Source organism: Triticum dicoccoides, chromosome 6B (assembly GCF_002162155.2).
Source record: "Triticum dicoccoides isolate Atlit2015 ecotype Zavitan chromosome 6B, WEW_v2.0, whole genome shotgun sequence".
Lineage (NCBI taxonomy): Eukaryota > Viridiplantae > Streptophyta > Magnoliopsida > Poales > Poaceae > Triticum > Triticum dicoccoides.
In genome coordinates, this window is record NC_041391.1 from 171,816,383 (window position 1) to 171,829,466 (window position 13,084).

Sequence of the window (13,084 nt, forward strand, 5' to 3'; positions counted from 1 at the left end):
AGCAGCCGACTGAGAAGAACTGACAAGTATAATATCATCCACATAGACCAGCAGATACATGATAACTTGGGGCCGTTGGAGAAGAAATAACGAAGAGTCAGCAGCCGAGGATGCAAAACCATGAGCACGGAGAGCTGTCGCAAGACGAGCATGCCAAGCACGGGGAGCCTGCTTCAGACCATAGAGTGCTTTCGTAAGACGACACAGATAATCAGGACGATCAGGATCAGAGAACCCTGGTGGCTGCCGCATATAGACCTCCTCCTCCAGGACACCATGCAAAAAAGCATTCTGCACATCAAGCTGACGAAGAAACCATCCCCGAGTAACTGCAAGAGAGAGAAGAAGCCTGATGGTAGTCGGTTTAACAACTGGGCTGAAGGTGTCATCATAATCAAGACCATAACGCTGCCGAAATCCTCGAGCAACCAGCCGCGCCTTGTAGCGCTCAATAGAACCATCAGAATGCTTCTTCACTTTGAAAACCCATTTGGAATCGATGACATTAACTCGGGGTGGTGGAGGAACAAGGGTCCATGTCTTGTTACGAAGAAGAGCATGATACTCCTGTTCCATAGCCTCTCGCCAATGAGGTATGCTGAGAGCAGCTTGATACGTACGAGGCTCAGAGGTAGGATCCGCACGGATGGCAGCCAGGCATGCAGCCAACCAGGCAACCGTACCATCAGTACGCTGTTTGGGCTGAAATACTCCACTGCGACTCCGTGTATGTGGTCGTTGAGGAGCCACAGGAGGCACAGGTGGCGGTGAAGGCGACGCCTCAGAGTGTACAGACGGCGAAGCAGGCGATGACGATGATGGAGAGGCCTCGACCACCGATGGGGATGCCTCAAGGAGCAACGGTGACTGGACTCCAGGGGCAGGTGAGCTCAGGCCAGGCGAGCACGGCCCAGGCGAGCACGGCCCAGCCGCACCAGACCGAGTGGGTGACGAGGTCGGCGTGATGGTGGGCCGAGAGAACGGCGAGGCCTCCTGGCGAAGCGGCGAGGCCGGCTCAGCAGACGTGGTGACAGGCCGAGACGACGAAACCTCCTGGCGAAACAACGAGGCCGGCGCAGAAGCTGACTTCGGGCCCATGGGCGACGAAGATGGCCCGGTGATCAAGGGCGCCGGTCCAGAGGCCGGGGGCGCTGAAGCAGTCAGCGTAGGCGGAGGTTCGGCCCGATGTGCATGAGCACGATCGCCGAGGCCATGCAGGGACACCTCACGATCATCAGGAGGAGACGATGGCTCCTCCAAAATCTCCAACCGAGCCCCACGTCCAGTGCCTGCACCATGGTTAGGCAGCAAAATAGGAGAGTATGCAATATCATCAAATTGGTCAAATGCAACGGAGGATGAATGCAAAGGCAATGGTTCAGCAGTGGACATAGGAAGCTTCGCAAAAGGAAAGACTTGCTCATCAAACACAACATCCCGAGATATGTAGACACGATTTGTGGGAACATGAAGACATTTGTAACCTTTATGAAGAGAGCTATAACCAAGAAAAACACACTTCTTGGAACGAAACTCAAGCTTGCGTTTGTTATAAGGACGGAGATGTGGCCAACAAGCACACCCAAAAACCTTAAAGAAGGTATAATCAGGTTGTTCGTTAAGGAGAACTTCGAGTGGAGTCTTCATATTCAAAACACGAGTGGGAGTGCGGTTTATGAGAAAACATGCAGTGGTAAGGGCATCACTCCAGAACCGAAACGGAACCGATGCATGGGCCAAAAGAGTAAGACCAGTTTCAACAATGTGACGATGCTTACGTTCCACAGAACCGTTCTGTTGATGTGTATGTGGACATGCTAAACGGTGAGCGATCCCAAGCGACTGAAAGAAGGAGTTGAGGTTGCGATACTCACCCCCCCAGTCCGACTGGACATGAACAATTTTGTGCTTGAGAAGGCGTTCAACATGTTTTTGGAACTGAACAACAATGTCAAACACATCAGATTTGCGTTTAATAAGGTAAAGCCAGGTAAAGCGACTATAAGCATCAACGAAACTGATATAATAATTGTGACCACTGACAGAAGTCTGAGCAGGACCCCATACATCAGAGAAAACAAGTTCTAAAGGATGTGTAACCTCACGACTGGACTCTGAAAAAGGAAGTTGATGACTTTTCCCTTGCTGACAAGCATCACACACTGCTACATCTTTATTACTAGACATGCTAGGAAGCTCATGACGACGCAAAACATGACGAACGATAGGTGTGGCCGGGTGACCAAGACGAGCATGCCACTGTGACGGAGATACCCGAACTCCACTGAACACGCGAGCGACACCAGGATGCTCCAAACGATAGAGGCCCTGGCACAACCGCCCGCTAAGAAGAATGTCCCTCGTGCCCCGATCCTTAATAAAAAGATCAAAAGGATGAAATTCACAAAGCATATTATTATCACGTGTGAGTTTAGGAACAGAAAGAAGATTACGTGTCACAGAGGGAACTCTAAGCACATTACGAAGCTGAAGACTCCTATTTGCATGCCTAGTAAGAATAGATGCTTGACCAATATGAGATATATGCATACCTGCTCCATTGGCGGTGTGGATTTTGTCGGAGCCATGGTAGGGTTCGCGAGTATGGAGCTTGCCCATCTCACTCGTCAGATGCTCCGTTGCCCCGGAGTCCATGTACTAGTGAGGATCAACAGAGTAGGACTGAGTGTGCCCTTGCTGCTTTGTGGCCGTCGGTTTTTCTGCCATGGCCACTTGGCGCGCAAAGTTGCGTGTGTCCTTGCCATCATTGCCGAGGCCCAGAAAACTCTTCTGAAAGCGCTTGTGACACTTAGAGGCCCAGTGTCCATCACGACCACAAAGCTGACACACACGAGGACCGCCAGCCCCCGGTAATGTTGCAGTAGGAGGGGGGGCCGAAGTGGGCGGTGGTGGGAGCCCCGAAGGGGCCCGAGATGATGAGGATGCGCGGCCACCCTTCGTGGCGGTGTTGGCCGAGAGGGAGCCACTGCTCCTGGAGCGACGCGTCTCAACCCGTTGCTCAGTGAGAAGGAGACGGGAAAAGACCTCGTGCGCCATCATGGGTGTGGAGTTGCCCCGCTCATTAATGATCTCGACTAAGGCATCATACTCCTCATCAAGACCATTGACAATAAACGAGTTGAACTCGGAGTCAGTAAGGGGCTGTCCAATAGAAGCCAGCGTGTCGGCGAGGCCCTTGACCTTGTTGTAGAACTCGGTGGCAGTGGAGTCAAGTTTCTGACACTCCCCAAGTTGACGACGGAGCGAAGAGACACGAGCCTGCGACTGTGCTGCAAAGGAGCGCTCAAGGATGGTCCAAGCCTCATGAGACGTCTTGGCGAAGACAACAAGACCGACAACGGCCGGAGTGAGCGACCCCTGGATGGAGGAGAGGTTCGCTTGGTCCTGCCCCATCCAAACACGGTGCGCCGGATTGTAGACCGGGCCGTGCACGCTGTCAATAAGCGCAGGAGGACAGGGGAGAGAACCGTCGACGTAGCCAAGCAGGTAATGACTCCCAAGAAGCGGGAGGACCTGCGCACGCCAGAAGATGTAGTTGTCCGCCGACAACTTGATGGTGATAAGGTTTCCGAAGTGAAACGGCGGCGGCGGTAGAGAACCCGTGGAGACTGCCGGAGGCAAAGGCGCCATAGGGGCAGTGGCGACAGGCACAGCCGCGGAGATCGATGGCGCAGGAGCCGCGCCCGACGCGGCGAGACCGGCCATCAGGGCCGAGGCAGAGGCCTCCATCGGGGCAGCAGCGTTGGCGCTGGCGAAGGCGGGCAGGGAGTCGTCCGTCGTGGCGCTGGAAGTGCGGACCACCAGCGTGGTTCCCGGCGACGAGGAGAAGAAGGAGCCGACGCTCCTCGTCTCGATCGGGAGTGAAGCAGCCGCGGCGGAGTCGAGGGGCCGGGAGAGGAGGGCCGCCAGGGAGGCCGGCAGGTAGCTGGTCGTGGAGGAGCCCGAGGCGGCGGATCCCGACATGGTGGCGGCGGCACGATCGAAGATGGCGACGGTGCGACGTGGGGCGGCGGCGGCTTGGGGTGTAGCGGAAGCGTAGACCTAGTTTGATACCATGTAAAACAATAGGTTTAGGGAACTGGCTCAACCCTCTAGGGGTGGCCTATCTCATATATATATATAACAAGGGGGTACAACGTTACATCGTACGTATTCATATACGTACACATATACAGGAGCTATACAGTCTAACACTCAGATTGAGTGAAAGGACGGCTTTCAACTGACCAATCTCCATGGGGATCTTACCAGTTAACATATTATTGCTTAGATCCAGAGCTTTATATAAATCAATTGGTATGCGGTATTGAAGTGATAGAGTTGCATCAGCTGGTAGTTCAGGGACCTTCATGTCCAGATGGGCTTTAGTCTTCTCTGACTTCATCATTGGCATGTCCATTAGTGCTGTTGGAATTTCTCCTGTGATACTGTTGGAAGATATGTCTAGATAGAAGAGATTGCTAAGGGCTTTGATCCAGGCTGGTATTGATCCACTGAGGTTATTTTCAGATAAGATTAACATCACTAAATTTTCTAGCTTCGATAACCAAAGAGGTATTTCTCCAAACAACTGGCAACCTCCGATGCCCAAAACCTGAAGATCCTGAAAACCATCAATTTTGTCATCCTCTGGCATGAGCTCACCCCTGAAGTTGTGCCCAATTAGCAGGGTGTTAAGGTTCCTGCACTGCTTAGGAATGTGAAGTGTGTTTGTGATGTTTGTAATATTGTTGTCGGCAATCGAGAAAAAGGAGAGATACTTCAAATTTCCTATTCTTGACGAGAGCTCTCCACGGAAATGGTTGACTGATAGCTGCAGCGCGATCAAATTGCTGCATGAATAGATGCTCTCTGGAATTGTGCCAGTGAAGTTGTTGATGTGAAGATCTAAAATTCTTAGATTTGACAGGGTGGAGAAGTTGACCTTCATAAGTTCTCCGTTGAAGTAGTTGCTCTTGAGGTCAATTGTTATGAGTTTTGTGCAGCTGCCCAGACCTGATGGCAGCTCCCCAGACATTATGTTGTTGTTCAAATGGAGCTGACCAATAGAATCAGGAATTGTGCCACTGAAACTGTTCCTTCCGAAATCAAGGGTTATGAGTTTTGTGCAGCTGCCCAGACCTGATGGCAGCTCCCCAGACATTATGTTGTTGTTCAACTGGAGCTTCTCCAGTCTCTTGAGCTGACCAATAGAATCAGGAATTGTGCCACTGAAACTGTTCCCTCCCAAATCAAGGGTTATGAGGTTTCTGAGCTTAATTATGCGTGAACCATCAAGTACTCCATGTAAGATATTGTGAGGAAAAGACAGATATTCCAACGAAGTAGCATTGAAGAGTTCATCTGGGAATGTCCCACTGAGGCGGTTGTGGCCAGCACTGAGTATTCTGAGCTTCGAACAACTACCAAATTCAGGGGGGATGCTGCCAGTGAATCTGTTGTAACATAGTTCAAGCACCGCAAAGGATGGTGAGCTGCTACAGAAATGCGTTGGTATCTTCCCTGTAAAGCTGTTATTGCTGGCATTGAGTGTGATCAGTTTCTCCATTGCTTTCCATGTGGTGGATGGTAAGTGTCCTGCAAATAAGTTGCTTGAGATGTTCAGTACCTGCAGAGACCGGGCAGAGGTTGAAGATGGCAGCTTGTCGAGTATTCCATTAAGCCGGTTAAAGCTGACATCAAGGATGTTGATGCTGTTGGAGAACACCAATGCCGGAGGCAGAGGACCGGACAGTGAATTGTGAGAGAGGTTAAGGTGTTGCAGCCTGGTCAGGTTCCCAAGGGACTCTGAGATATACCCTGCAAGGCCCTTTGCAGCCAACACGACATTGGCGACCCTCCTATCTTTCCTGCAGGTGATCCCTTCCCACTTGCAGCAATCCGTGTCGTTCCGCCATGAGGCGGCAAGGCCACCGTCCCATGAGAGCTCGGTGAGGAACTGGAGAAGGGAGGTCTTCTCCTGCTCCGTGGAGGAACTTGCGGGAGAGGCCAAGGAGATCAGCAGCACAAGAGCAAGGCCAAGGGAAGCTATGTACAATTTTTTGTTGTGTGTCTTGTTTGAAAATTGAAGGGGCTGCATGGTTTCTGATGAAACTAGCATGGAAGCCAGATCCTCAAGTTATGCACTGGCTAGGTAAGACATCAATGGTCTTATGGAGAAATAGCACGAGACGAACAAAGAAGCGGCTCTTGCTCCCATTATATGTTTTTGCCCCTTATAGTCGTAGTCGTTACGAAGAAGATTGGGTCAAGGATTACTTGGCTGTTATTTTCATGGACCTTGGACTGGGATTTGTGGTTACCATGGATCTTGTCTGGGTGGGACTCATAGTGCGTGAGGACTGAGGAATAGCAGTGGCAGGCTGATTGGTCACCTGTGTGATGCTTATGTGGACAGTGGACATGGTTTGCTGAACAGAATCCAGGATTGAAGGTTTAGTTAAATAGTTTGGTGTCCCGTTCCGATGAAGTGTATGTTTAGCTGCACATCAACTCCTTTGTGGTGTCTCCGCATGAATAATTTGGCATTGATCAATCTAGATGTGTTTGCATTTAAGCTGAAGCATTTTGAGTTTGCACTTTGGGTGTGTGCTCATTGTCTTTGTTATCTTCTTGATGCTCCGTTTTGAGCCAGGAAAATCCACCGTTTGTTGAGAAAGCTGAAGCATGTCATCATTAGTTTCGTATAAAACTACGTTTAACCGATATTTTTTACTTCGCTACAGATAATCTGAGCACAATTTGCCCCAGCTCGAGTCAGGGACGTACGTGGAGTCACTACTCTCTGCTGGATCCATGGCGACACGGGTTGTGAGCTGTGCCAAGAGGTGACCCAGGAAGGTGCGTGGCATGGGCATACCCAGCTCATGCTCGAGCCCCTCAAGCACGGGCGACGAACAGGTCGTTGGTGGGGCTTGACGGACCAGTTTGTGCACCTCCAGATTAATGGATTTTGCGAATGGGTGATCGAGGAATGTGCGTGCCCTTTTGCTGTCTGTTTCCATGGGGGCTTTGATTGCCTGGTTTATACGGCCATACATGTGTGGTTGTTCCCATTCCGGGCGGGAGGACTTGTCCGCAGCACCAGGATAACTGATTGTGACGCTCTTCAGTAGTGTACTAGGACTGTAGGAGTCAGCATGTGATTTCTTCCCATGTGTTGATGATCAGTGTCCCGTGGTTCAGTTCGAAGGGAGAGGAGAACATCTAGTAAGTACTTCCTCCGTCCCATAATATAAGAGCGTTTTTGACAGTACACTACCCGCTGCGTTCGGCGTTCCGATTGAGAGGAAACAACGAGTGGCTGGCGCTATGCAACCTTGTGCATCTGGCACGCTCAAGTGACATGAACCTTGTGCTGCAGAGAGCCTTCACTGTGTGTTTCAGGTTGCTGCCTGCCAGATTATGCGTTGCTTCAATAGACATCGCCTTACATCCAGAAGAAATTGATTTATTATTGAAGTCACTCGGATGACGGACACATTGCTAATCCTAATCCTCGAAAAAGTTTTCAACACTACATGCATCCAATGAGATTTTCTTTAGCAAGCGATATGAGCCTGTTTTTTCGCGGAACCGATGTGAACCACGTTGTTGGGCTCTACAAAAAGCTGTCCTGGTACAGATCGTTGGGCTTCCATGTCCAAACCGAGGACAATGCTTCCACTTTGTTAGCCGAGAGTAAGAAGGGAGAGGGTAACGTTTCAAAGCATATCTATCTCGGCCTTTTGGCTAAGAATCAAGTGTTTAATATCTGATATGTGGGCCATGTGATCACAATATAGTAAATGTCGTCTGGGCGTAGCACTACAGCCTAGGCCAGCCGCACCTCAACCAAATCAAACTTAACATTTTAACCATCTCAGTAATTGCCACACTCATATCAAACTTAACAACTTATGATCATCTTGTACTTTTTCTGTTGATAGTTAACAAACAGCATGATGGTGTTACAAATTTGCTAGATTAATTAACTGACAATGCGGCTTTAATTGAGATCCCAGATTGCATGATACAGATAATCAACTTTTGGCTGAATTACAAACATTGAATACGTAGTTGCATATATACTCTGAAACTCATATTACATAGTTGCATATATACTCTGAAACTCATATTCATGGGTCGCTCCCGCGAGCGACGCGGAAGGGAAACCCTAGCCGCCAGTCGCAGGCCCCCCTCCTCCTCGACTCCTCCCTCACCGCCGCCGGCTCGCGCTGACCGGCGAAGCCCGGTCAGCCTCGGCGGCGGCGGGGCCTTCCTTCCTCTGCTCGCTAAGGCCGACGCGGGTCGGGGTCTCTTCGGAGGTAGAGACGGATGGCGGACCGGATGGCTTAGCTCAAGGGGGATGACGGAGCGTGACAATCCTCCTGCAGCGGGATCTACCTCGGCTCAGCCGCGGCGTGTGTTGGCTCCTGTTCGCCGAGGGCTTCGATGTTCAAGCTTGTGCTTGGTGCATTCGGGTCTTGTTAGTGGCTCCTTTGGTATCTTGTATCTTTGCCGTTTTTAGTTTTTTCTCCCTTTCTTCTTCTCTTTCTTTGGGCTTGATGTGCTGCTCGCCCCAGCATTGCGATGTGTCAATGGTGGTTTGCTTTGGAATACAAAGCGGGGGAAACCCTTTTTCGATAAACTCAAATTCATTACTCACCACCGAAGTTGTTCACCATTCAGGTCCATCTGGATTATTTAGACGTTAGACCCATCTGTCAATTGGTCCATCGCTTCAGTTTCTACTTTTCGGCAAAAAGAAGTTCAGAGAACAGACCGAGGGTCGTTCAAGAGACCAAGTTTGCTAGGTGTGTGTTGATCATGCTGGTGCCTTTCTCAACTGAGAACCGCTTGCTCATATAACATGGTTGGGGATAAGCAACAGTAATAAAGTTTGTAGTAGCTACTCCCTCCGTCTCATTATGTAAGACATCTTAACATTATGGGCTGGAGTGAGTATTTACTATACCAGATTAGTAATTCGAACAGTAATTTTTTTAAACTGAAATAATAATAAAGAAGGCTATATGAAACGGTCTGTATTTGGGCAAAAAAAAAAAGAATGTTTTTTTTATTTTTTTAAGAACCTTTTTTTAGCTGAATATGAATATTCAGAGCTCGGCCCTTTGTAGAGTTCAAATGCAAAAAGAAAAACAGTTCAGTGGTCTCGGCCCAAATATTCAGAATTCGGCCCACTTCCAGTGCCCAGCTCATCTTACCAGACACAGAAGCAAATATGCGCACGCGGCGGCCCTGTGCGACGGGTCGGCACCAGCCGCCACCGGCGCGCTTCTGCCCGCGTCCGATGGCCGGAGACCAAGCACGCACACAGGTGTTCGGCGCAGGCCCGACCGGCGCATGCCGTGACCCCTTTCTTGCTGGTTGCCCTCTGCTTCCGGCTCCCGAGGTACGCGGGTTAAGCTCTTGTAGAAATCAGGGAGCAGCCGCTTAATTCGTCCAGCATTGTGGTACTATTTAGCATCTCTGTTTGACAATTCCCTGGACATTTCTTTAAAAAAATTCGGTTCATGTAGGTTGCTGGCAGAGGATTGCGAATTTGCGATCCTGGATCGGATTGGAGTTAGGTGACAACTATATCTGGTTACAGGGTTGATACAGTTATAGATCACAATCCTGGATTGGATTTGATTGAAGCGAAGCTTTGCACCTATCGATGAAGGGATACACGTATGTCAACCCTGATCAGTTAATTAATCTATTAACTCGCCAGTCTGCTTAATTGGTTGAATCTCAACTGTGCGTTTATTGTCTAGCAAGCAAAACAAATGATGAAATGAAAGCTATTAGTATATAAAAATTACACTGTTACATGCTTTTATACATCTCCACAGAATGAAATCACTCTTCACCCTGGAATACTTTTTGTTAACCTAATTGTGACTCACACCTACAGGAGAAGCTTGTGTTTGTTGGACGTGTTGCTAAACCTGAGTAGCAACCTTATATTAACGCACTGAACTAATGGGTGAAGTGAAGTAGGACTTGCCGAAATACCTTGACAAGACTAACTGATCATACAGAACCCCTACTCCAAAGAATGCACTGAAGGCAATCACAAAGGCCACCTTGTAGTCAGTTTGTTTTGCTGACAGAATGTGATGTTCTTCTGCTGAATATGAATTGCATTTTTGAGTGAGAACAGAGCCACACAGCTTTGGGTTCCCATCGAAACTAGAATTCTGAAATGTATCAAACTGGCCTCCAGAAGGAATAGGCCCTTGTAGGTCATTGTTCGAAATGTTGAATGCTGAAAGGAAGTGCAGGCTATTCAATGCAGCTGGAATATCACCTGTGAGATTGTTGTTGGACAAGTCTAGCACCTGCAAGTTTGTGAGGCTGCAAATCGCTTGTGGGATCTGCCCGGATAACTTGTTAAAACTGAAATCAAGTACACCAAGCACTTCCAACTGACCAATCTGTGGGGGAATCACACCTGTGAAGTTGTTGTTGCTTAGATTTAACGTGTTTGGGAAAGATGTAACCACACGGTATTGAAGTGATGGACCTTTATAAAGAGGCAGCTCAAAAAGCCTCGGGTCCAGATGAGTCGCGTTTCCAATTGATTTTAGCCTTGGCATCTCCATCAAGGTTAATGGAATTTCTCCTATAAGATTGTTATTTGACACATCCATAAAGAAGAGAAATCTCAGGGAGTTGATCCAGCTAGGTATTGGCCCAGTGAGTTGATTGCTATTTAAAACTAACATCTCCAATTTCGTGAGCCTTAATATCCATAGAGGTATTTCTCCCGACAACTGGCAATTTTTCATGTCTAAAACCTGGAGATTTTCAAAGCCATCAATGCTGTCATCCTCTGGCATGAGCTCTCCCTTGAAGTTATCATCGATAAGCAGACTGGTAATGTTCCTGCAGCTCTTAAGGATCTGAAGCGTATTTGTGATGTTTGTGAAATTGTTTTTACCAAGTGATAGGAAGGAGAGGGACTTCAGATTGCTTATTTGTGGTGAAAGCTGCCCATGTAACTTGTTGCCATCTAGCCGCAGTGCAATCAGATTGCTGCAAGAGTAAATGCTTTCTGGAACTGTGCCAGTGAAGTTGTTGTTCATAAGGTCTAATGTTTTCAGAGTGGGAAGGTTGGAGAAATTGACCCTGGCGAGCTGTCCACTGAAATTGTTATTCTTGAGGTCAATCACTACGAGATTCATGCAGTTGCTTAGAGCTGATGGCAGCTCCCCTGACAATTTGTTGTTGTCCAAATGGAACTCCTCCAATTTCTTGAGCTGGCCTATGGAATCTGGAATCTCGCCACTGAAGTTGTTCCCTCCAAGATCAAGTGTTGCTAGATTTCTGAGCTTGGTTATGTGCGCACCATCAATAACTCCATTTAAATGATTATTACAAAAGGACAGGTATTCCAACGAGGTTGCATTGAAAAGTTCATCTGGAAGTGTTCCATTGAGGTTGTTGTACCCAGCCCTGAGGTCTCTCAGCTTGGAGCAATCACCAATCCGTTGGGGAATGTTGCCACTGAATTTGTTTAAACACAGATCAAGCACCACGAAGGATGGTGAGCTGTTACAAAAATGAGTTGGCATCTGCCCTGTAAAGCTGTTATTACTTGCAATGAGTGCTATCAGATTCTCCATTGCTTTCCAAGTGGCGGATGGAAACTGTCCTGCAAATAGGTTGCTTGAGATGTTCAGTACCTGCAGTGGCCGGGCAGGGGTTGAAGATGGCAGCTCGTGGAGTGTTCCATTGAGCTGGTTAAAACTGACATCAAGGACGGTGATGCTGCTGGACGACACCAATTCCAGTGGCAGACCACCAGACAGCGAGTTGTGAGAGAGGTTAAGGTACTGCAGCCCGGTGAGGTTTCCAAGGGACTCCGAGATGTGCCCCTCTAGGCCTTCTGAAGCCAGCATGACACTGGTGATCATGCTATCTTGCCTGCAGGTGATCCCTCTCCACGTGCAGCAATCCATGCCATCCTGCCATGAGGCAGCGAGGCCACCGTCACTCGACAGCCCAGCAAGGAACTGGAGAAGGGAGGTCTTCTCATGCTCCGTGCAGGAACTTGTGGGAGAGGCCAATGAGATTAGCAGCACAAGAGCGAGGCCGAGGGGAGGTATGTACAATTTGTTGTTGTGTGTCTTGTTTGAAAATTGGTGTGGCTTCATGGTTTCTGATGAAACTAGCATGGAAGCCAGATCCTCAAGTTATGCACTGGCTAGGTAAGGCATCAATGGTCTTATGGAGAAATAGCACGAGATGAACAAAGAAGTGGCTCTTGCTCGGTTTATATGTTTTTGCCCCTTGCAGCCATAGTCGTTACAAGGGAGTTTGGGTCAAGGATTCCGTTGCTGTTGTTTTCGATTGTACTGTCTTGGCGCCTCCACTTGTGCATTATTACGGACCTTGGACTGGGATTTGTGGTTGCCATGGAACCGATCTGGGTGGGACTCGGTATCGCGTGAGGACTGAGGAATAGTAGTGACAGGCTGATTGGTGACTTGGTGTGATGCTTATGTGGACGGTGGACATGGTCTGTCGAACAGAATCCGGTTGTGATTCGGGGATTGATGATCTAGCTGAATAGTATTATATCCAGTTTTGATGATCTTTACTGTATGTGTAGCTGCACGCCGACTCCTTCGTAGTCTCTGTACGAGTATTTGTCATTGACCATCATTGTAGACGTGTTTGCATTTAACCAATATATGTTCACTTCACTTTGCTACAGATAATTTGAACGCAGTTTGCTCCAGCTGTACCGTCTTGCTCAGCCCCAGGACGTCAAGTCACCGACGAGTCCGTGGCAACACAGTCGACGAGCTGCCAAGTGATGGAGAACGGTGTGTGACATGGGTATCCCCAGCTCGTGCTCGAGCGTCCTGAGCACGGAGCGACTTACAGATCATCGCGGGTGCAGCTGCCGTCAGAGTCAGAGGCCATGGCGGGGCCTTGGAGTACTGTCCCGACTCCCGACTCCCGACTTGTTCACTGCTGCATCTTTCAGGGAGGGCTCAGGCAGACCGGGTAACGTGTGAAGACTTGGAGTAGTAGCCGGATAACTGGCTGTGAATTGTGATAGGTT

At 49.0% G+C, this 13,084-nt stretch overlaps 2 protein-coding genes across 2 annotated transcripts; both read right to left on the reverse strand.

Moving 5' to 3' along the window:
* Positions 1 to 4,128: 4,128 nt before the first annotated feature.
* On the reverse strand, positions 4,129 to 6,347 carry LOC119325012 (receptor-like protein 2). Its single transcript, XM_037598770.1, has 2 exons — positions 5,143 to 6,347; positions 4,129 to 5,016 (listed from the first exon to the last, which is right to left on the reverse strand). Exons 1-2 carry the CDS (start codon positions 6,119 to 6,121, stop codon positions 4,175 to 4,177), a joined length of 1,821 nt encoding a protein of 606 aa, XP_037454667.1. The 5' UTR covers positions 6,122 to 6,347; the 3' UTR covers positions 4,129 to 4,174.
* Positions 6,348 to 9,798: 3,451 nt separating this feature from the next.
* On the reverse strand, positions 9,799 to 12,636 carry LOC119326128 (receptor-like protein 2). The gene has a single exon (XM_037599833.1). The coding sequence runs from the start codon at positions 12,186 to 12,188 to the stop codon at positions 9,975 to 9,977; it is 2,214 nt and encodes a 737-aa protein (XP_037455730.1). The 5' UTR covers positions 12,189 to 12,636; the 3' UTR covers positions 9,799 to 9,974.
* Positions 12,637 to 13,084: the final 448 nt, after the last annotated feature.